The 23567-nt window shown below is 39.9% G+C and overlaps 1 protein-coding gene across 3 annotated transcripts; it reads left to right on the forward strand.

Moving 5' to 3' along the window:
- The first annotated feature begins 3 nt into the window (after positions 1 to 3).
- On the forward strand, positions 4 to 22846 carry dnajc5ab (DnaJ (Hsp40) homolog, subfamily C, member 5ab). Of its 3 annotated transcripts, none has more exons than XM_051071459.1 (5): positions 4 to 170; positions 16877 to 17061; positions 17984 to 18197; positions 18394 to 18565; positions 19426 to 22846. In XM_051071459.1, exons 2-5 carry the CDS (start codon positions 16955 to 16957, stop codon positions 19521 to 19523), a joined length of 591 nt encoding a protein of 196 aa, XP_050927416.1. In that variant the 5' UTR covers positions 4 to 170; positions 16877 to 16954; the 3' UTR covers positions 19524 to 22846. The 3 variants fall into 3 exon arrangements, with proteins under 3 accessions (XP_050927416.1, XP_018538365.1, XP_050927417.1); XM_018682849.2 differs by lacking the exon at positions 4 to 170 and adding an exon at positions 193 to 576 and having other exon boundaries at positions 16879 to 17061; XM_051071460.1 differs by lacking the exon at positions 4 to 170 and adding an exon at positions 2189 to 2209 and having other exon boundaries at positions 16879 to 17061.
- The last annotated feature ends 721 nt before the right edge of the window (positions 22847 to 23567 follow it).

Raw genomic sequence — 23567 nt, forward strand, 5'->3', positions numbered from 1 at the left:
ATTGACAGTTCGTTCCCTCCCGGTGAAGCCGTTAGCTCCGTGGCTGCACTGCTGGCTGTTTGAATGGTTTAGCGGCGGAAAGCAGAGCTGAACTGGGATGCGAGTGTTATAAAACTCGCCTCACTTAAAAAGAAGAAGAGGAGCTAAGACTGCCCCGGGTTTTAAAAAAAGGTAAGAAACGCGCACAGACAGCCAATATGCTAACACTAGTCAGCTTGGCTGCCCTTGGATTAGTTAGCGAGCTGAGTGCTAGCTGGCTTATTCAGACCAGGCATATCGCTCCGTGCAGGCGAGGCTATGGACGGGCTAACCAACATGGATGCTGTGTGTGTTCCTTTGATGCGGTGCCTGGAGATTATCCGCTTTAACCACGGTTTGATTCCCGAGCCGACTGGTATTTTCTAGTTTCATCGTTGCCAGTCACGAACCCGGAGCCATACATTACCATCTGTGAGAACAGGTCCCGGGGCGTCATATCGATTCTTGTGGGTAGAAACGTGACTGATTGAGTCGGTCACGAATAAAAACAGAGGGAAGACGCCACAGGATAAATCCGGATTTGCGGTCTGTAACCAAGTGAGGGGCCAATGTATTTTTGATCTTTGGAAATGTTGATGAGACAGGTGCAACTTCCCTTGTAAGTTGATCAATAGCTTGTAAACAAAATAGGAAGGGTATTTATTTTGCTACGTGGTCTAAATAATTTCCACTGTATTGTTCTTAATGGGGTAGTTTCTATTATTGGTTTGCTTACCAGCGAATCTGAAATAGCTGAAGTGGAGCTGCTGTCTTTTTCTGTACCCATGTGATGTGTATATGGAGTGGCAGGTGGTATTAGAAACTGGTTGACTGTGTGAGAGGGCACTCATGCTTATGGCAGATGATGTTATCAATGTTTCATTGTGAAAACTTTATCATACAGTTGCGGTTTTGGCTGTGGTCAGCTACTTTGGGTTTATCATTAACTGCAGTTGTGATCTTTTTAATCAGATTGATTGTCATATCAATATGTTTTCTGAGCATCACCCTTTCATTCTCAGCAGCGACTGAGCACAGACCATCAAAGTCTTGTTTCATAACAAGCACCAGCCAGAACCCTTTTTTATCAGTGGACAGGAATGATTAAAATACAACAAATTTTTCTCCCTTATTATACAAATATGAAGTTGCTTTGTCCATTGTTGCATATTGTAGTTAAAATGTTCTGTATCTGCATAATATTGGTACTGGTTGATAAACTCACTCCCAGTATATCACTAAATAGTGGATTTATTATTGTGATGATTTCCCCTGGGAGCGCATCACTGAATTTAGCTCTCAAACTAAAAGTAGAATAAAAATGCACTTAAACATGAGGGTAGAGTCAACATCAGTAAAGACCTGATACAGTTTCCAGGCAACTGGAAAATCAAGTTAAGATACAGATAGATTCAGCTTTAAGTAAATGGCTGTATCTTTTCAGTTTAAAAGTAAAAATAAGCATAATTCATGTACACTGTGTTATATGTAGTTTTACACAGATTATTTGCACACAATTGTTTCTACTACTGAATACAGCATGTATGACTAACCACTGATCATCTGCACAGTTTACTGGAGTACCTGTACTTGGTGATGTCCTGGAATATGGTGCAAGGGAATATCTAATTACATAAAACAACACATATATAGTAATACTCTCTCAAAAGAAATATATAGTTATAGTGGCGCGCCTGTACTCAAATGACCCAGTACCCAATCTCACAATGGCTGTCTTTGTCTAGATACAAACCCTTTTAGAGGATGACATTATCAGGGATAGCCCATCTCCAGCCACACAGACAGAAAAGTATTTTGTAATTCAGTGAATTCAGGGTTGTTGATGCATGATGCATGAATTACATCACTTTGAAGGAGTGTCCTTTTCCGGCAAGTTGCATCCTCTGAAAGTTCACGTCTGAGTCAGTTTTATTTTACGGTCCATGTCCAGGAGAGATTTTACCAAATCATATTATCTGTCTGAGTCAGCTGGTTTGCGTAGGGATTGAGTGAAACGCATGATGGTGTCTGATGTCATTAGTAGGAGGTCTGGTACGAGTGGTCATCAGTGACTCATATAAAAGCCAGTCACATCAAATCAGGTTACACCTAGATAACAGACCAGTAGTAGGTCAGGGGGGGAGATTATCGTTGCAGCCGCATTGAGAGGTAAATGTGGTTCAGCTCACTGGTAAGAACTATGGCTGCTACTAACACTTACTTCTGTTAATTTATTTACTTATTTGATTACTTGAAAAATGGTTTAGTCTATAAAATGCTACAAAAAAGTGAAATCGCGCATGGTGGCGTCTCCTGGTGTCTTTTTCTGTCCAGTATTTAATTTGCATTGACATAAAACAGAAATAAGAAGCAAAACCCCATTTTTTTAGAAGCTTGAACTCAAAGAACATTTTACCTAATTTCTTGTGCCTAGTCTAAATTTCTGTTGCTTCATTTAACTGTGGTGCAGTGTAACAGTTTCCTGTCACAGTGTCTGTGCTGCAACCCTTGAAAACCTAAAATTATCCAGCCAGCTGGGATTCCTACTTTGGCTCACTGGTATTTAGTATTGATATTTGTATCCTCACATAGCAGGCTGACAGGGTTCGGATTCAGTCTCTGACATTAGGATCAAAACAGTTGTGTATGGCTGCAAGACCTGAGCAGCTCAGCGGCTCTGAACTGGAGCGAATCAGTTAAAAAACTTGTAAATCAACAGAGAATAAGCAAGCAAAAGTTTTGATAATGGACAACTTGTTGTGACATTTACATGTGAATCTTTTTTCATTATTATTATTTATTTATTTTTTAGATAAAGATTAGATTTTTGATCAAGCATTTGCTCAAGGTGGGCACACATATTTCAACTTGATTAAAAAACGGTAAAACGTAGGATTCTACATCTTACATATTTTATCCGTTAGTTTAAATAAATATACGGTATTAAGGATGTGTTCATGTTGTTATGATGTATTTCTTCTTTTTTATTCAAATTTTTATTTCTCAATGCAGAAATAAAATGTTTGACACGAAAAATTTGGCTATTTTCCACATTTTGAATATACTATATGTCTATTCGAATATACTCAAATAATTCAGTGTATTTCACTTTTTATTATTTAAGTTCAACAAGGCGAGCAATTTCGAGTTATTATATTAACCTAATGTGCATGTGGGAGGAAGCTGGAAGACCTGGAGGGAATCCACACAGACACAGGGAGAACATACGAACTCTAGGGCTGGGTATCATTCGAAAATTTTCCATACTGATACTGATACGGATACCTTGACTTCGATACTGGTTTTTGAGCGATACTTTTTCTATACCAATTTTATTAAATCAACTCTAACACACAAAATTACATTACATATTATGGTACAAATCTTGAGTTTTATTTTTCAGCTTTGCCATTTTTCCACTCAAAGCTTTCTAACATAAAAAAATATACAACAAATCATTTTCAGTTCAAAAGAACAAGTGACAAGTCAGTGTCTAATGCTCACTGCTGCATATTAAGGACCTTTAAATCTTCGTGCAGTTGAACACGGAGAAACTTTCTGCTCATAAATTGATTCCATGCACGTTTAAATGCTTCATCAAACTAACTTCATGCACTATTGGCATCAGTCTTGCTAAAATGGAGACACACTTTTGACCTCGGTCGCATTTTTTTAACTGCTGCGACACACACACTGCAGTTCACAACACAGATTCACGTGAACCACGTCTGTGGGTGTAACCACGTAAGTGTAGCATTACAGCCAATCACCAGCAGCGTTATCAGATCTTGATCACATGATTAACTCCTTGGTATCGAAACTTGGCACAGAAAAACACGACATCGTTCAATACCGGGCAGTTTCGAAGCATTTCGAAGAAAAAAGCCCTGGGCAAGGGAGGTGGGGGTGGGGGGCTGAGAGAGAGAGAGGAACAGGTAGAGCAAAGAGTAAGAGCATCTTGAATGAGTTTTCGTTAGTTGTTGTGGAAAGTGCATTTTAATTGCACATGTCCATGTGTGAACGCCACTCGCTGGAAATCTCAGGGAGTGAACCCTCGCTGAAATGGGCGATGGCTGCTTTATGAGTCAGTGAGGGCTGAAACTTTGACACTGTAATTTAGACTGACTGTGCTTTGTGACAGTCAGTGGATGAGTCTGTATTATAGTCTTCGGCTGTGGCCGACTCTATATCATCTTCACCACCGAAGCTTGGGAGAGATAAGTCTTCGCTGTGTCATCTTCACCGAAGCTGGAGAAGGATATGTCTGCGTCATAGTCATAGTCTTCACTGGTGTTTGACACAATATCATCTTTGAGATGTGGATCGAATGAGTCATTGGATCCATCCAAATTTTCAGGGGGGTAAATAGTCATGAATTTAACAGCAGTTTCCACATAGGAGCTAGTTTTATTTCCCAAGTGAACCATTGTGACAAATGTATTTTTAAGGGCCTGGGACTGATCCTTGATACTAGATGCCATCTGATCCTCATACTCCACAGGGTCTCAAATCAAGGAATGTTTCCGAAACTTTTGGCCTGACACCAGTTACCATCTTGTACTCCACCCGTGTTTTCTTCAGTCTCCACCCACCACACCACAGCATCCTTCTCCTGGGTGAAATACCTCCAGGTGTTTTATCCAGCAGTCAGCTGGTGTTCCTCAGCTGAACATGTCCAGTGTGGCCTTCACCCAATGGTAGTCACACTTTCCAGGGAAGAGGTGGTGCAGCGCACTCCCCACATGTCTGCTTCAGATAGGGGCAGGCCTAAGTATACCTCTGGAGACCTGTATGAACAAGGCTTCATAACCATTCCCACTTCTGCTTGGCTCACTGGAAGGGCCACATCAAATTCAGCGTAATTTTAAAAGGCTGATCATTGTGGTTTATGAGCATTATATTATCAGGTTTTAGATCAGCATGCATTATGCCCAAATCCTTGAGGGCGTCAAAGACGACAAGCAGCTGCTGGGTAATGGGACGAATTTGATAACATTCAGTGACACCATTTTTCTTTCCTTCATGTAGTCCCAGAGACTCCTGTCCAGCATTTCAAATGCCAGGGAGTCTGTGAAACATGAAGTTGTCAATGAATTTCATAATTTTGTCACACTTTTTGTCAGTGTCAAGACCTCTGACCATTTTTAACATTTCCACTTCCTGTTGAATAATCTCTCCATCGTCTTTGTGGATTTTTACTGCCACCATTTCTTCTGTTGGTAAATTAAAACATTTTGCAACTTTACCAAAGCATCCCTCTCCATTGAATTCTAACAATAAGTAGCAAGTGGTGCTGCTATGAAGTATGTCATACTTCTGAAGTGGTATAGGCACTTCCTCCTCTGTATCATTTGAGGATGACGTTGATGTTGACGTTGTGGAGGACATCTTTATAGAAAAATGTTTCTGAATATTTTCCAAACGTAGTATATTCACTTCTTTTCGAAGGTAATTATACAATAATAGATGAGTTTCAAATCCTGGTATAGATATATCATAAAAAGGATATCAAATGGAGATCAAAGGCAGAACAGTTTTAGATTCCAAATTCCAAAATTCTTTTTTTAGAATTTTGATGTCCTTTGATGTCCCAGAACTGAGTCATGACATTGTTAAGATGCCATAATTCAGTCCCTTCGAGTTTATGAATGAGAGATAATGGCTGCTGATAGACTCCAGGTCATGAGTCTTGTCATGAGTGTGTCCTGTAGACAGGATGGTGCAATAGTCCTGTGATCGCCAGTCACATGGGGCTGTCAAATATTCACCTTCACCGTCCCCTCCTACAGCTTCACACTTTCTGTCTCTCTTTCCCACCCTGACCCAGTTCTTCCTTTTTATCTGTCACTCCACCTTCATCTCCCTGACCCAGCTATCTCCCCTCTGTCATCCCATCTCCATCGCACCCCACCATGTTTTCCCTGTTTTCTTTACACAGATTTGTTCTGGTGGATCATGGATGCGCTGTAACACTGTGTTTTCTATGAAGTACAGTCCCTGCTAATGAACAGTATGATGAGAAGCTGTGATGTGAAAGTTTCACAGCCAACCTGTTAATTATGTTAAGACATAATTTATCCAGGGACTCTGTTTTATCAAGATTAAAATAAACAGCACTGTTTTTGTGTGCCTTCACGGTAACACCTGAGCTGACTGGTACAGCAGCACTCCTGGTATTGAGCATTGAGGGATTGACACGGAACACACAAAAATATTAAAGTAACAATAGAGAAGAACAATAAATCCCAACCTTTTGTGCTTGATATGAGGCTTAGATGATCAGTTGAATTGTTCCTGCACTAAAACATACCAAACTACCAAACCACTGCAGATTACAACTTTACAAATTCATTATGAGTAAATACTGTGACAGTGCACTCCCACTTATTACCTCCATATAGGTTTGCCCAGTCAGTGTACGTAAGCTTAGAGTCCAGGTCATTATTGTAATGTTTTCTCCTGCACTGTTAGCATGTGTGCGTCCATTGAGAAAGTTGATGCATGAATGCTGACAGCTGATGGGACATTAGCTAATGAATTGGATTGGCCTTTTTTGCTTCGCAGCATCCCTGTGCCAAGACCTAGAGACTGATGGCAAAGCAGGTCGCTGAGATTGTGTGTGTCTGATTTGTATGTAGGTAACCTTGTCAGCGCTTTGTGCTCAGCTTGACTTAATTTCTGCATTATTTGAAGAAGTTGGCAATGTAGCCACTCATATTTATTTTATTATGCTCAGCTGTCCAAGCATGAAAAACTGCTGACTATCACATGACATGATAACTCCTCATTTCCACATTGCTCTGTGTACGGATGTCCACCAGAAGTCAGTTCGTTCCTTTGTGAAACTCTTCCTTCTGTGTGTTTTGTTTGTTTGTTTTTTCCCGGTCCAGAATTTACTTTGAGTATGAAAAATATAAACTTTTGTAGAGTATTTTGGAGAGACTCTATGCACTGTGTGCCACAGGAAGTTAACATAAAAACTAGTTCAACCACATATTTAGCTAACAGCAACAACACAAATTTCATGCATAGCGATTCAAAATTAAAATTATTTTCTCTCCCATGGCTGTGGTGGCTTTTCTATTCATCCATTGTAGTTTTGCTTTGAAGATGTTTTGCTACTGAACCAATAAGCTTTATCAGGTAATAACAAAGCAGCAGGTGCCTGAAAGTACTTCTGTGTTTGTCCTGGGTGACATTCCCCATCAACATGAGAGATGATTTCAGTCCTACCAACCCACACCACAGGTTTACTGGAATAGGGTGGAGATTCCTAGCATAGCAAGTCAGATATCCGTCTTGTTGACTTCATCTCAGTCAACACAGAAGCAGTGGTAGCTGCTGCTGCAAGTCGATTTTCATGATGATTAAAGAAATGTGCAGGCAGTGAAAGACCCGGCGAGGAGATTCCTACCTCCGAGCTGCTGTTCCCACCTGGCCAAAGGATCTAAACTAAATGTTCTCAGTAACATGCACCAGTGGTTAGTTTCCTGTTCCGCATGCATGTGTGTGACAGCTGTGTTTACTGTGTCAGCATCATGAGGTCACTTTACCATCTATTGATTGTCAAGCAGGAATGACCAGAGCTCTGTGTGTGTGTGTGTGTAACCTGATCTCAATGAATGAATGTGGAGTTGCACACGCCCACAATCAATAATCACTGGCTAACTTCTGTTTGTTTCTTTGTTTGTTTTTCTGTGTGAACCCTCATTTGCATTTTATTATTCTAACCTCAGGACATTGAGCAAGCTGTAGTTGAATATAATATGCACTTTTCTCTCTCTTTCTGTCTGTCTGTTTACCAGTGTTTCTGCTCTCTCTCTCTCATACCTGTAGGGTGACTTTTACTTTCATGTCTGATTGTTCATCTTTTTATTACAGTTCCTTATTAAGTCAAACAAAGAGCAGCTTATTTGAGTTAGAATGATCTGAAACAATGAAAAGTGAGAAAATCAGCATTTTTTTTAGAAGCTGAAAAAGGACATTTTTCTGTTAATTGTCAACAGAAATGATCAGTTTTACTCATTTATTTGTCAGCTGAGCAGTTGTAAGTCTTTCATCTCCGTCTTCCTCTCACTCTGTTTCCAGCTCTCTCATATTAATATTAATTGCTTTGATTAAACAGCTAATATGAGGTAAATTAAAGACTCGTTCTGGTGTTAAAACATTTTTGCTCCTTAACAAAAGCCATATTCCTAACAGCAGACACAAGCTGAGGTCAGATTCCCAGAAGACCACTTAGAGATTAATATCTGAGCAGTGAGAGAGGAGCTGGAGAGGATGTGAGTGTGTAAAAGGCTGTACCTACTGTTAGCATTTCCTTGATAATACTGTATAATAGAAGAAACTGAACCTCTGTTTTTCTTTAAAATGAGCAGTGTCTATTTTCCATGCATTATGGGCCAAAGTTAATTAAAAGAGCGGCATTTATAAAATGTTGTGTAATTCAATAATAATTGCACCCCATGTAATACTGATGCAACTGATTGAGGTGAAAATGAAAAGGAAACTGGCAAGCGAAGCAGAAACTGCACTCGAGGAGAAGATGGTGTTTGGAAATGGAGGGGGAAAGACAAAAGAGAGGGAAATGGAAGGTGATGAAGAGGGGTAAAATGTGACAAGAGGAGGAGAGGATGTTGGGAAGAGATGGTGTGACATGTTAATGAGGAAGTGATGATGGTGTAGGGCAGAGAGAGAGTGAGAGGGAGGGAGGGGTGATGTTGGCAAGAGTGATGGAGGAGAAGTGAAGTGGAGAAGAGGGTTGAAAAGGGAAGGCAGAGAAAAGGCAATAAGAGGAGGACTGACTGTGATTAGTCATTTTTAGACATTTTAATGCAGAAAAGTATTATGCATATTATACCTTTAAATAATTAAAATATCTTCCTTTGCAGCTTTAATTTGCTTCATGGTGTTAAATCAGCGGGGGAGCTAACACTTAACCCTGCACAGACATCACTGTGTAAAAACTTTCAACATGTGAAACTTGATACATCCTCATTTTAACACGGTAAAGAACAGAAACTGATGACAGGAGCAGAGAGGATGCAAACACAGTAGAAGAAAAAGGTGAACTTTACAGAAAGAAGGTGAAAGCAGAAATCTATCGTCTACACTGGGATATTGTGAATTTACCAACCGCGTTTCACGGATTAAGATGTGGAGGATTAAGATGTGGAGTCGACGAAAACCTGTAGCTAATGATTAAACGTCTGCCCACTTGCAGTATGAGCTGCTGTTGGTCGTCTGCCAGTCTCTTCTTTAACCAAACACATCTCTAGGATAAAATGGTCTGTTGGTTACCTGCCAGAGGAGCTGCTACAGGAAACAAAACAGTAACAGCCTAAACATGTGGCTCATGGCTGGTGTTAATACCTCTCTGTGACGACAAAATGAAGGAGCGTGTGTTTTGTGCAGCAGGCCAGATGTTCATTGCGTTAAAAGCAGGACACAGCTGGGGACGTGTGTACATGTAGTGTCCACAGCTTGGATATGAACGCTGGTTTTCTTGTGTTTATATTCAGTAATGTCTGATTCACAGGTTGGTGCTGAGAGTCTGCAGACGACAAGGAGCACAGAGTTACTGCACCCCTGGTTGTGACTGTGTACCCAGTCCAACATTTGTCGTTCATTATTTATGTTCCCTGTTTTCACTGTAAAGTATTAAGATTTTTGCGTGCAGCCGTCAGCAAAAGACATGGAGAGGTTGAGGAGTTTAATATCCTCCCTGCATAATTTACATTCCATTTGCACTTTCTGTATTTCATTTTGGCACAGTACAACATGCGGCTGGCACTGTGTGTGTGTGTGTGTGTGTGTGTGTGTGCAGACAACAGCTGGTGGCTTGTATAGTCAATAATACTGACTAATGATCCATGTCTTCCCCACTGAGCAGCAATGAGGGAAACAGAACATTTCAGAATAAATGAGAGCAGAGTCGTATTTATTTTTAAGCTGGAAACTGATGTTTTATTGTCTCAGCAGTCTGAAGATGTGACGTTTGCTTGATTGGAGACTTAAAGGGAAAATTCACCTATTTACAGAAGCTATTGGTTGTACACCTTGCAATCGTGGTTTCTTTTGTTTGTTTTGTTTTTTTTAGGACTTAATTTTTCTTCCTTTTCATAACAACCTCCTCAGAGAGAGAAACCAAAGATGGTGTCAGGGAGCAGACAAACCACTTGGAGAATCTAGTCTGTAACGCAAAAGATGGTGGATGTATGACACATGTCATGCCCCTTCCCCTGAATTAACCAGTCGTCTGCCAAACCAGGACACATCAAGCCAATTGTGTTGTTGCACAGTTGAGCCAAACTTTTAAAATTGTTTTAATCAGACTTAACTTGTGATTCATGCAGTTTTTATGTGCCGGTCACCATTGAAAGTGCAGTTGTGGCTGTGTCCCCATTCGTTTAGATAAGATGTCTTGTTGTCCTGAAATAACTGCCTGAGGGTGCCTGAAACTGTCTTTTGCACTCTGACTACACAAGGAAGCTACACAGAAAGAAAACCAAGCTAATATTCTGCCTCTGCTAAAAGTGGAATTGAGTTAATTAAAGACTCTGCATGTCCCCTGTCCCCTGTGTGCACCCTGTCTGCAACAATTAATATGTACATATAGGAGTGAGCAGGAGCTGCCATGGCTCACCCGCACTGTAGTGGACTCTGTGGACAGTATGCATTCAGGAAGGCTGATGTTGAAGTCAACAAAAGCAGGAAAAGCTTCATCTCTTCTACAATAGCTGCATGCTGTTGTGGTACAGCATGTGTGTTTTATTTGTCTTGGTTCCTTGTTATTGTCTATAAAAATACAAGTTGGGCTTGTAGTGGGCAGTGTGACTGAGTGTATCTGGGTGTTGCCGGGAAAGAGCTTTGCCATTTAGTGAACCTTCCTTGGATAAACAGAGGTTCAATACCAGACTGAAAGTAAAGAACCACACACACTTATCCCATCAGGATCACTTGTTTACTTTTGGTTGTAATACACACAGTGGTCATTACGTTGATAAAGTATTTGTGAAATTCAATCATTGCAGAGCTGAGTATTTGTTATTATTAAGTGTTTAAATGCACATTTCTTGTTGTGACTGATGAGACCCAGTGAGGAAGTAAATGTTGGTGTCTGTATCATCTCTGTTTCTGATCATCTAGACTAAAACACAACCACAGAGACTAAAATGGCGTCAGCAGCAAAATCTCTGTTTAAGGGGCTCGAAAACTTTGTAGTAGTAGTGTGGACCCCAGGTTTCACTGGAGCAACAGTGATGCTTTTTAATGGGCACCGCAACTCATAACATTTCTGAGTCCAGTCATCTGTGTTTTGATGTTTTAGCACTCATGACGTGACCACAGATTACCACGCTGTTATCAAACCCTCTTGGTTTTTCATCATGACTCTGAAATGTTCTGTATTTTGAGTTAGTCACTAACTCAAGTTGTTAGTGGCACGTCCTTGCCCACAGGAAATGACTTGCAAACTGTCATACAAACAACAGTTTATTCAGATGGAGCTGGACCATCGCTACCAAAAGATTTTTCGCTTTCCTCTTCCTTTTTATAAAATAAATGGGTTGCAGTTCACTGTTGTGTAGCTGCTGGTGTGTGTGTGGAGTGACAGCTCCTTTTAATGCAAGCTGACAACACAAATTCTGGCCTATTTTCTCAGTCTCCCTCTCAAACACACACAGCATAGGAGTAAAATAACAGCCTAAAAGAAGTTGCACACATGAAAACATCAATTGTGACTCAAACCTCACACAAACGACTATCATATTCCCCCAACATTTTTTTCTGGTGAGATTTATTTATGAGGGGAGAACTGCTGATTTGAATCCCAGTAAAGGGAAAAGAGTCAGTCGCACATCCATCTCCCTCAGTAATCTCAGTAAAACTGTAAAGCTGCTCTGTGTCTTAAGGGACCAGTGTACTTCTTCAGAAATGCTCGTCAGATTACGAGTGAAGCTGTTTCGGATCAGCTATGAAAACTTTTGATTTCTGGTGCTGACAACTGAGACTTTACTGTAGCAGACGGGTTGCACTGGGCAGTTCCCAGTTATCAGTGTTAATTTTTTAGAAACTCTTTTGTATTGTAAGTCTTTAAAGTCTTGATTAGTCACTTCCTGTGAGCATTATCTGAACATCTACAGATACAGAGACCCGACAGACTTCTGATGTTATTTACTTAAATTCCCTGTGTTTTGGTTTGTTTTTCCAGCAAAGAACTGGATATTGTTCTTCATTTAAAAGGGTGTGTCCACAACTTTGTGTAGTTTTTTCAGGATCATTGGCTGAGCTTCTTAAAATCTTCAAACAGCCGTGCTCACTTCATCCCATACACAAAGCCTGCAGCTGGTTAAAAACGTCATGATTTGTTGCATCATGTTAAGCAAGTACACGTTTCTATTGTTTTTTTCCAGCTTTATATTCTTCCCTCGTTTTAAGTTGTGAAATGATTCATGTGCATATAGTTTACTAAATGGCTGCAAAGCTATAGGAACTATAAACACACACACTTTGTCATTTATACCGTTTTGCCTCTGATGTGATTAATCAAGCAGACACCGAATCACAGCGAGCATACAGACAGCACCATCTCTGGCAGCTCCACAGACTCTCACAGGCTGTTTGATTATGTTCTGTTTGTTATGGAGACAATATTAACATCTCGCAGGACACGGTTACACAACTTTGGAAAGCTGAGGAGAACAAAGTGATCTCTGGGCTGATGCTCATATACTGTTCTTCCTCCCTTGGTTTTGAACTCAAGTAGTAAATCATGTCACTCTGAGCTGAAGTTAGAGACACGCTGCAGTATGGTTGGGTACTATGAGAAAGTTTTCCATAGAGGAGATCCCTGAAGAATATCTCTGGTTTTCAGTTAGGAGTTGAGGATTCTGAATTGTCGCAGGTTTTTGTTCTGTTGTTTCTTCTAAGGGCGTTGCACTTTCTTCCTTTTGAGTTTTGAGTGTTGCTGGGCCGGTTCAGGAGCTCTGATTGGAGTAGAGGCTGTGATTTGTTTTTTAGGATGAGGTGTGATCTGCTGACAGTTAGCACAGCTTTATTAGCACTGCACTTTACAATTAAGATGTACTTCACTGCAAGTGTGAGAGAGAAAGTAAATATGTACACAAATCAATAAGCAGGGAGCTTGTACAAATAGTGAATATTTATGATTTCAGTGTGTTGAACTACCTTGATTTGTCAGGTGTTGAATTTGTTGGATTAGCCAGAAACAGACGTTCTGCTTATTTTATCTATTTAGCCGTTGCTGAATAGATTTTCTGGAAAATTTACTGTGTTGTGGTTCAAAGCTGCAACAAATAGTTGATTCATTGATTAGTCATCAACTTCTGATAATTAATTGATTGCTAAAGTAATTTTTCAAGCAAAACTCAGAGCTTTTAAAGCCTTCAATGGATAATATTGTAAATGAATAAATAAATGTAAAACTCAGGTGTGGAAGCACATATTTAGTCTCACACTCACACTCTAAGACACTGACCATATGGTGTCATCCTCATTAAAGCATGTGTTAATTCTTTCCGGCCTGTTTATTCCTGTGAATTAAATTTACAGCTCGTTCAACAAGACAAAATCTCATTGGCTGCTCAGATCAGGTAGAAAGTGTCTTTGGTTCAAACTCTGTGGTAGTTCATTGTGATTATTCACCACACACACACACACACACACACACACAGACTAGTACCCTCTGTGAGTATGTTGATAATCCCTGGTGCATGGATGAATCGCCCTCATTGGTTAATCCCAGTCAGGTGGGAGGTTTATCTGGGTTGTGACTGGTTAATCCGAGGCACAGTAGTGGGCGGGATTTAGGGAGGCGTTAAATCGATGTGTTGTCAGGCGTGTCGGTGTACGCATTGTAGGGTTGCCATGGCAATAGCGGCCATCTGGTGCCATGCAGGGCTTTAGAGAGACTAATGGCAGACAACAAAATAAACACTTTTTAAAAATTTAAGAGATTTTTTTTTTGTCATCTTTATATTCCACTGAACAGGACATATTCCACACTGTGCCTTTTTCCCATCCTTTGTGTGTTCATGACTATTCCTGTATGTTTAGGTAACGAGCCCCAGTCTGCTAAAGTTAACCTCCACCCTGTCCCTGCCTCAGTTCAACACCCACACACTCAGGAAAACATCTTTGTAGTGTGAGTGGTAGAGCCCAGTATCACTGGCCGGAATTGACAAGTGACAGTAAAGACAAACATGTCAAAACAAACAGTACTTTGTCTGGAAAGATCATATTGAAGCATGTTTAGAGGCTACTTTTTAACCTGAGCCTCATATTCATGTATGTTTGGAGACAAAAAAAATGTATAATCGGTGAAAGATTGAACAACGAGAATTATCGCTATATGTTGCCACCAGACTCCATTGACAGAAAGAGTAATTTTACCTTGTAGAGCACAGGAGTTCCTGGAATACCGCTGCTCAACTGGGTGTTGTTGTGTAGAACTTTTACTAATGTAAAGGATCTGAGTACTTCTTCAATAATTTGTATTAGACCACATATTATATCAGAAATGTAAAGCTCGCTCATGAGCCCGTGTGATAGGATCTGTATTCTTGCTACAACACGCAGCACATGAATCATGGTGTGATAATGAGGTGTAGATCTAAGCGTGAAGACGGTGTGCAGCTTATTTTGCTGTTGTTAATTTAAGTCTGGCAGTCTGGTTTAGTGTCTGTGAAGCTGAATTGGCTTAGTGTGGTCTCTAAGCCTGCTAACCCCCATACACCTGCTGTCTGATTGGGTTATATCAGCGTGGGTTAGGCCTCAGTTACCGCTCAGTTCAAAGGTCAGGAAGTGGATTTCCTTCAGGATCCTTGAATCTATTCCTTAAATCTACAAATAAATATGTTTAGTGCCCAAGTTTATCTTTCTGTCCACCCGTTCTGCAAACACTCACATGGATGATAATCAGCTTACTTCCTGCTTGAGGTTTGTTTATTATTGTTGTCGAGGGGTGTGTTAGTTTGTTAGTGTATTGTGGTCTGGTCGAATTAGCTTACATGATGTCTGCTGTGCATAAACAGGTGGAGTTAGCATTGTTTTTCTGTCTGGAAGTACCTTATAAGGCTTTTGCCAGATATTTTTCTTTTTCATAATATAACCTAAACTTCTAAAATGATCAAATTGTGTCTGTTTTCCACTCCCCTGTCAACAGTTAAAAACAAAACTGCCAAACCAGGGCACTACATGACAGTAGTATACAGTCTGTCTCCAGTTAAGGTAATAAGTTACTGACTACACTGAACTTTGAGACAAGACTGAGCCAATTACTGCTCGCACACTCGACAAAAACTGTGTTACACAGCGGAGAAGTAGTGAAGGCAGCTGAATAGCAACTGTCATGCAGCGTGACCTTGTTGCCATGGTGATACTCACCACTTCCTTAATTAATTCTGTTGATAAAGAAAGAATGTCATCATTTCATTTACATGTTTTCGTCCATGATATATATGAATTGGGGTGCTGTGTGAGCTGATATTCATGGTGTTAAGGTTTATACTCTACTTTGTGTGTGTGTTGTGGAGTCTTGTGTTTCCTGGGAATTTTCTGGAAGCGACTGACATTGCTTTTCAAAAGCATTAGTAAAAGTTTATCATCAACAGTACTGTATTCTATACCTGCAACTAATGATTATTCAATGTAAGAAGTAAGAAGTATTCAGTCATGGTCTTGTGTCATAGTAAAGCATCAAATCCTCGTATATGAGAAGCTATAAACCACAAGTATGACATTTTTGCTTTAAAAAAAAGACCACAATGATCATTCACTTATCAAAATAGTTGCAGATTCATTTGCGTCTCGTTTGACTAATCAGTTAATAGACCAGTTGTTGTTGACTGTTTGCTAATGTCTGATTCTCTATGTGAAATTGCAGTGAAAATGCACAGGGTTAAATATTTCAGTGCAAGTGACTCGTTGGTCTTGTTGTCAGCTAACATACCTTTACCTGCTTTTACCTACTTCCTGCTCACACTTACAACAATACATCAAGGCCTCCTTTCCCTCTGTGTCTCTGGCAGGAGCCACCACGTCTCATTCTGTTACTTATGGGTTTGTTTGCTGCAGCTTCTGGATGGTTGATTTACTGGAAACGTGAGGTTCATTCAGGACACAGATTGTAAACCTCTCTGGCTCATACACCTGCCAGGCTGGCTGTGTGACGTGAACTCAGGTTACCCTGGTTTAACTCCCTTATTCCTTTCTCTCCTGCTCACCCATTAAATCCCTCAACACCACGTTAGCAAAGTCAGTGTCACCATCTGGCCGTGAAGTATAAAATGTGCTCTCAAGGTATTTCCCTTTAATGCTAAAGCCATGTTTCTGCATTCACAGGAGAGCTATTCACAAAGCTGTTTGTGTTTTACAGTTTAGTATCAGCAGCAGGGAGGTTTAATGGGCATCCTGTACCTGAAAGCTTGATGTGGCGTTTGGAGACAGGATGGGAAACAACATAGATGGATTTTGTCCATCACACAGCAAAAAGGTCGCTCGAGGTTTTTGTGGAATAATTGGATTCAGAACTGAAATGATTAGTTGATAAATTGGTTCTGGAGCCAGAGAAAATTTCATCAATTGATATTTGAATCATTTGTAAATGCAGTTTACAGCTTTTCTAAAGAGAAGATTTGCTGCTTATTGACAAAACAATAAGTTAATCAAGGAAATTATCAGCAGATTACTCAGTAACTGTAGTTGCAGCCCTAATTGTAATTGTCTTGTTCTTTGGTCGTTCAAAAAAAAAGAAAAAAGACAAAACAGCTTGTTTTGATTTGAATCTCCAGCTCATCAGCTCCTTTGTCCTCTTCTCTTGTTTCTCTCTCTACCTGACAGGTGAGAGGCTGAGTGAACGAGGGAGTGAGTGAGAGAGAGAGAGAGAGAGAGAGAGAGAGCGAGAGAGAGAGAGGCCATGGAGCAGCAGAGACAGAGGACTCTCTCCACATCAGGAGAATCGCTGTATGCTGTGTTGGGGGTCGAGAAGAACGCCACGACAGAGGACATCAAGAAATGTTACAGGTATATAATATAATATTTTACAAGGATCCACTGCAGCGTAGAGAGGGACTCCACCTTTATTATGGATGTGTTATGTTGTGCACCACTAGAGGGCGTCAGAGGCCTTTGACCAACTCTTTAAATGGGTCAAAAGGATCCTGAATGAAGTTAATTTAAGGAGCTGCAGGTTGATGTTTTAATAATTAGTGTAGTGTCTCTTATGTCTCTTAATATTTTCTCCACCTTCATAGTGACTGGTTAAACTCTGTAATACAGCATTTAAGATCAGAGTTTTAAAGATGAACAATGTGTATTTCATTTTCCCTGTTCCATGTTTCTGAATCTGTTTAGTCAAAAACTTTTAAGGCGAGTAGTTTTCATACTGTGGTGTGCCCCGAGAGACAAAGAGCCACTGTAGACATGGATGACTGTGGATAACCTAGTTTCACACAAAAAATATGGGTGAAACAGGGTTGAATTAATATGATTTATGTTTTCTGATGCTGTCAGCTTGGATCTTTTATTACTAGTTGTTTCTCATAATTTTTAATGATTGATAAAAATTGTGGGAAGTTTTTTCATCAAGAGGTGTACGCCAGAAAAAGTTTGAGCCTCTGTTTTAGTGCCAAACAGACTTCAAAAAGTGGAACATTTTCTTTGGCAGTTCATTAAACCATCGAGACGTACGCAAACACCTCATAACAAGCATGAATGAAGAATGAATGTTCAAGTTAATAAAAGATTTTATAGTTACTGTCGTGGTTTTAATGTGCACATTTAGGAATGATTGTTTGGTTTATTGTGCTTCAAATTTCCACTTTTCTTCTCCAAAATAAATATTTTCATGTTCAGCTGTTGATGTAAATTCATACTTTCTGTGTAGTCATAAGGGTCCACCATCACTTCAGGTCTCAAGTCTCTGATTCCTTCTTTCTTCTTACAGGAAACTGGCCCTGAAGTTTCACCCAGACAAGAACCCAGACAACCCGGAGGCGGCAGAAAAGTTTAAGGAAATCAACAACGCTCACTCCATATTGGTCGACGCCACCAAGAAGAACATCTACGATAAATACGGCTCGCTGGGGCTCTATGTCGCAGAACAGTTCGGAGAGGAGAACGTCAACACCTACTTTGTTCTGTCCAGCTGGTGGGCAAAGGTAGGAGTGACAGAATAGAGACTTTATTGTCCCACCATCTGTCTCACCATTACACACAGCAACACAATAAACACAACATGATCCCAGATTCAGGATTTACTGATAGTGTTCTCCCTCTGCCTCTGCTCTGTCCAGTCCATGTTAAACACCTTCAACCCACTGATTTTCTTTTTTATATCTCCTCTTAATCCCTCAGGCCTTGTTCGTCTTCTGCTGCCTGGCCACAGGTTGTTATTTCTGCTGTTGCCTGTGTTGCTGCTGTAACTGTTGCTGTGGTAAATGTAAACCTCGGCCACCCATGGACCAGGAGCCCGAGTTCTATGTCTCCCCCGAAGACCTGGAGGCCCAGATGACCGCTGACGAGAGAGGTGAGGGCAGGGACTGTTAACAAACTCTGTTAAACTCTGCTGTGTATTTACAAAACTGCATATATGTATATAAATTATACACAAAATTCAATCAGGCTCATAGTTTTGATTCTTTTATAATAATATGATGATGTGTGAATCTGTGCTAAATGTATTCATAATCATTATTAAGTGAAACCCTACATGGTTCAACCACAGCAGGCATTAAAGTTCATGTGTTTTTCCACCATAGGATGGTGTTTTAATTTGATTTACGCAGGGTTAACGTTATTATTTTCATAACGGATTAATCTGGAAATTCTTTTCTAAAAAAAAACAGTCCAAAGCCAAAAATGTTTAATGAACAAATATGTAAAATAAAGTAAAAGCAGTAAGTCCTCACATTTTAGGAGCTGAAACCAGAGCATGTGGTAATAAATTAATTAAGGTTATTAATTAGTTAAGTAAGGATTACCACACTGCTGTTTAGTAATGTTTTTTGTCTATTTTCACGTGGATTATGCCTCATTAGCTTACATTGAGAGCCGAGATACTTTGGTGTCTCAACACAGTGACTAATATCATTCTCTAATTAGGAACTAGGAGACCTACTCTGTGAAAATTTCAGCCCTTTATGTTTTGATAAACATGGATGAAATTGAGCAGCTGATGTTGTTGCATCCTTTATTTTTCCGATTTTTGTTATTGGAAAATTGGCCGTAGATTTTATTCTGAGGGGCATTAAAAAAGTCATAGAAAGTCTGAGATCTAATTAGCTGCTGTAGCTGTAGGAACTCTGAGCACTGTCCTCTTTTATATTTATTTCTGCTTGATTCATCTTGGTTTGCGTGTTTGCTAATGTGTGTGTGTTTTCTCCTCAGATGGCGGCGAGCCCATCGTCATGCAGCCATCCTCAGCCACAGAAACCACCCAGCTCACCTCCGATGCCCACCAAAGCTACAGGACCGACACATACTAAACACACACACACACACACACACACACACAACACTTTTATCCGCAGCAGTAATTATTAATACCACACATACACACACACCAGCAAACAATGCATACCATCATTCTGACAGTTAGCATGGGCTCATCTGCTCAGCCCAAACTTTTCCCTCTCTCTCTCAAATCGAGGTGGAAAGAGGGGAGAGGAAGGGGAAATAAGGAAGGAGGAAAAGAGGAAATTAAACTGAATAATTCTTTAAACGCTGGTTTAGACAGAACACAAACAAACATGAGTAATCCTGGGTTATTCCCAGGCACAGACACACACAAGAGTTCAGCCCAGTTTTATTATGCAGCGTCACCTGAAGAGTAACAGATGAGTTCATTGTTACACTCACGTCAAATATTCTTGATAACAATCTTTATGTCCCAGACACAATCAAGACTGAGGGTTAAACAGGGACACACCAAAGGTTTCAGTAATGACTCATTTACTCAATATAAAGCTCAAAAATCATGAAAATTGCTCAACCTTAGCACAGAAACAAAGCGGTAATGTAAAAGCCTTAAAATGCTGCTGTCTGGTCTGTCTGGAGACTGATGTGTGGAGTTTAAGGAGCAGACAACTTGGCAGTTTAGTACTGGGAAGTGTAGTAGTGTAAGTAAGAGAGAGACACTAAAGACCTGCGATGAATTTGCTTTTGTCACGTGAAACACAAATTGTGCCATAGTCGATTAAGGCATACGGTTGGATTTTCACTCTTTACATTTACTTTTCTTTAGTGTGTTATTGTGAGCACCAGCACAGTCCTGAGGAAGAGTGCTGTGGAAATGACAGGGAGGTGGATGTTTTTGCGCTGTTGTTGAATAAATCTAAAATGAAGGAAGCCATAGTGTGCGCTGTACGTAAAGCCCCATTCAGGCTTTCCACATCAGTATCGGTTTTGTCAGCTGCCCATTTTTGTCATTCAACATTTTTGTTTTTAAACAAGGAATGAATACCTTGAAGGTTAAATCATTGTGTCTAGAACATAGACATTTCTAGATGTTGTTAATTAGTCACTCAGTAACTTTAGAGAAACGAGCCGTCTCTGTTTGGCTCGCTGGGAAACACATGTCGAAGCTTCTCTCTCAGCTCCACGCCGGCTAGAAGTAGGTCAGTGATTCTGTCTGTATGTTCTGTGAGGAGCTGATAGGACCGGGTGGGGGTGGAGGTGGAGGTGTTGATCTGTCCTTAGTACCCTCATGAACATTGCCATGGGAAACCCCCCCTCAAGTATGAAGAGGGCAGCTCACACTTCAACAGGTGCCGCACTGCTGGCATCGACTCCCCCTCACCTCTCCTAAACAAAAAGGCTGAAACAGTCTGCCCTCTTCTGAAGTAGATGACCTTTACAAAGCAACAGGTTAACACAGGAGGAGGTTCCCTAAAGATTTGAGCTAATTATTGATCAGCACCTTTGGAATCTGTACAGTTAATGCTGCATGATTAAACCAAACCGGGTTTCAGCTGTCAGTCTTCAGATTCTGTTGTCTTCCATAAGGAAACACTGGAAACACTCTGCAGCTGCTGGGCCTCAATCTTAACCATCTCTTGCATGTGTGACAGATATCTGAAAATCAACACCAGTCAACAGACAAGTGATACCGCTAAATGTTTATTGTGACTGTTGTGTTCTTCTCTTCCATCACAGAACGTCCTGAGCAGTTTCTCTTATTATATATTGACACAGTAATCACGTTGCTTCGGTTTCGCAGCAGTAGCAGTAATTAGTCGTATTACTTGTTATTAACACTGCACCATTGTGGATTTACTGCGATCCTCCTCTTCTTTCCAACTTCCTCTCTCCTCTCCTCGTTCACTTCTTCCTCCCTTGTGTGTTCAACTCGATCCACTTTCTCTTCCACATGAGGGACGGAGCTCCCTGGTTCACGTGTGTTTATGCTGTGGGAGCCATAGAGTCCAGTGTTATTAGTAGAGACAGCTGTCACCCAGAGGGATGGTCATATACATATACACTGATTGAGCCCCATCTTTGTTTGTTTTTAGTTTTCCTTTTCGTTTTGTGAGAAAGTAATGCTGTACATGTCGTGTAAACTGTATGTTTAGATTTCACTGTATTTCTTGAGTTGGTCGGAAATTTGAACACGCGTTTTTTTTCCTCTGTTTGTCCCTGTAGATTTGCTTTTCATTGTTTTTGTTTTTCTTATTTATGTTGTTAATGAAGGGAGGATATTGATATCCAAAGTCTTACTTGTTTGTGTGGCAGCAGTTTTGTAGGTTATACAATGCTCATAGCAACAGGGAAGCAGTTTACAACAATCAGACTGATTAGTTAGGGCATCATTCTTTTCAGGATAACTTTTTTTTATAGTTCTTCTTCTAATTTGTCACTAATGAGTAGCACTCTAGCTCTGCTATAATAGACAAAACAGGAACATTGTGGTTGTTTGTGTCGGCTGTTTTAATTTTTGTATACTGCATCCAACCAAACAGGCTAATTTGCTGACTATATTTTCTTTGATTGCTCAATCAAACATACACTCATGTATTTACACATATCATGAGAAAGTGCAATAAGAGCTAAATAAGTCTCTTCTGTTCCAGACATTCAATCGCAGTTTTCAGAGGTTTCGGGGAATGTGCAGGTTCATAAAAAAGATCTTCTAAAAACAAAAAAGCCACAGAAGAATAAGATGTAGCTGAATCAATTTATTATGTGTTTTCATCATCAAATCCCCAAAAATTCTTTGAGGTGTTTGTTCTTTGTTAAAGGGTTTTTATGAAACCTGCTGATGTTTTAACCAAATTTATCTTCACTTGATAAGCTTTTGTGCTTCGTGTCATGTGATCACTGACCACTGAAATGCCACATTGTTAAACCCTAATCCCTAATTTCCTCATTTTTCCTCTATTGACCAAACATGCAACAGTGTCTGAGTGAATGCAGCGTCTGAAATACATAAACCTGGAGTCAAGAAACTTCCATCATTAGATCTAAAACAGTGACATAAATAACAAGAACGGATGTGTGACTATAGCAACCAGATGATAATAATATTGAAGCATTATTTTATTTATTTTATTTTTCTTATCTTTTTAATAATTGATTAACGACTAGCTGGTATGTCAAGGGGATGTATAGAATTTTAGATGTGAACCATTTTGACAATGAAATGACAAAATGGCCGACCTGCTGTATATACACGCAGTGGCACAGTACATAGAGATGTAGAGGTTTTCTGTTTTTAGCATGGACTAATAATGTTTGTGTCTGTCAGGCAGACATATGGGTAAATTAAGTATCTGATGTACTGTTGTAAAATAAATGTTTCTGACGCTTCAGAGCTTCTTTTCTCAATGTGAGTTTCTTTAAAAGTGGAAATGCTTGAATTTATGACCTCAGACTGTTTGTGCATAGTACATGTAATAAGTACATGTACTACGGACTGTGGTTTTATCTCATGCATTTATAAAAAAGAAGAGGACCAAGACTACTGCCTTGTAGAACTGCACAAGATCTCATGGATCAGGAACTTTATAAAATGGCTCAGCTTTCATACAAAAAAGTTCACAGCCAAACAAATTAATTACAAACCACACTGAACTGCACGCTCGACCTAATGATTGCTCTGCTTTATTTTTGAAATCATTTAAATATCCCTCAAACTTTATAACTTGATGTGAGACTTTATCATATAAAACATGAAGAGGACCCAGACGATTCTTGAACTGTTTATATTTAAATACAGTTTGAAATTGAGCTTACATCTGTTTACAAATACATTATAGTGTCTTTTAATTTATTACTGGTGTTTATCTGGTCCTGTACAGTAACTACTAAATGGAGGAGTTAAAGGAAACTGCAAAATCAACATTTGAATTGAACTTTTAATATAGTCAGACACAGTTAACCTTGTTATACTGTTAGGTTAACTGTATTCTCTGAGGTGGTCCAGTTCGCTTACAGTAATAAAAGTAACTCAGGATTAATGTGGTAATGATTAGAAGATATGAAAATGCATCAGTTAGCACATTTAAAAGTTTGTGTGTGTGTGTGTGTGTGTG

This window comes from Lates calcarifer, linkage group LG6 (genome assembly GCF_001640805.2).
Source record: "Lates calcarifer isolate ASB-BC8 linkage group LG6, TLL_Latcal_v3, whole genome shotgun sequence".
Classification (NCBI taxonomy): domain Eukaryota; kingdom Metazoa; phylum Chordata; class Actinopteri; family Centropomidae; genus Lates; species Lates calcarifer.

Excerpts from the sequence above, each read along its gene's own strand:
- dnajc5ab (XM_051071459.1), top strand. The coding sequence starts at position 16,955 with ATGGAGCAGCAGAGACAGAGGACTCTCTCCACATCAGGAGAATCGCTG. Across the intron at positions 17,062-17,983 it reads GACATCAAGAAATGTTACAG|GAAACTGGCCCTGAAGTTTC; the intron begins GTATATAATATA and ends TTCTTCTTACAG. Across the intron at positions 18,198-18,393 it reads TGTCCAGCTGGTGGGCAAAG|GCCTTGTTCGTCTTCTGCTG; the intron begins GTAGGAGTGACA and ends TTAATCCCTCAG.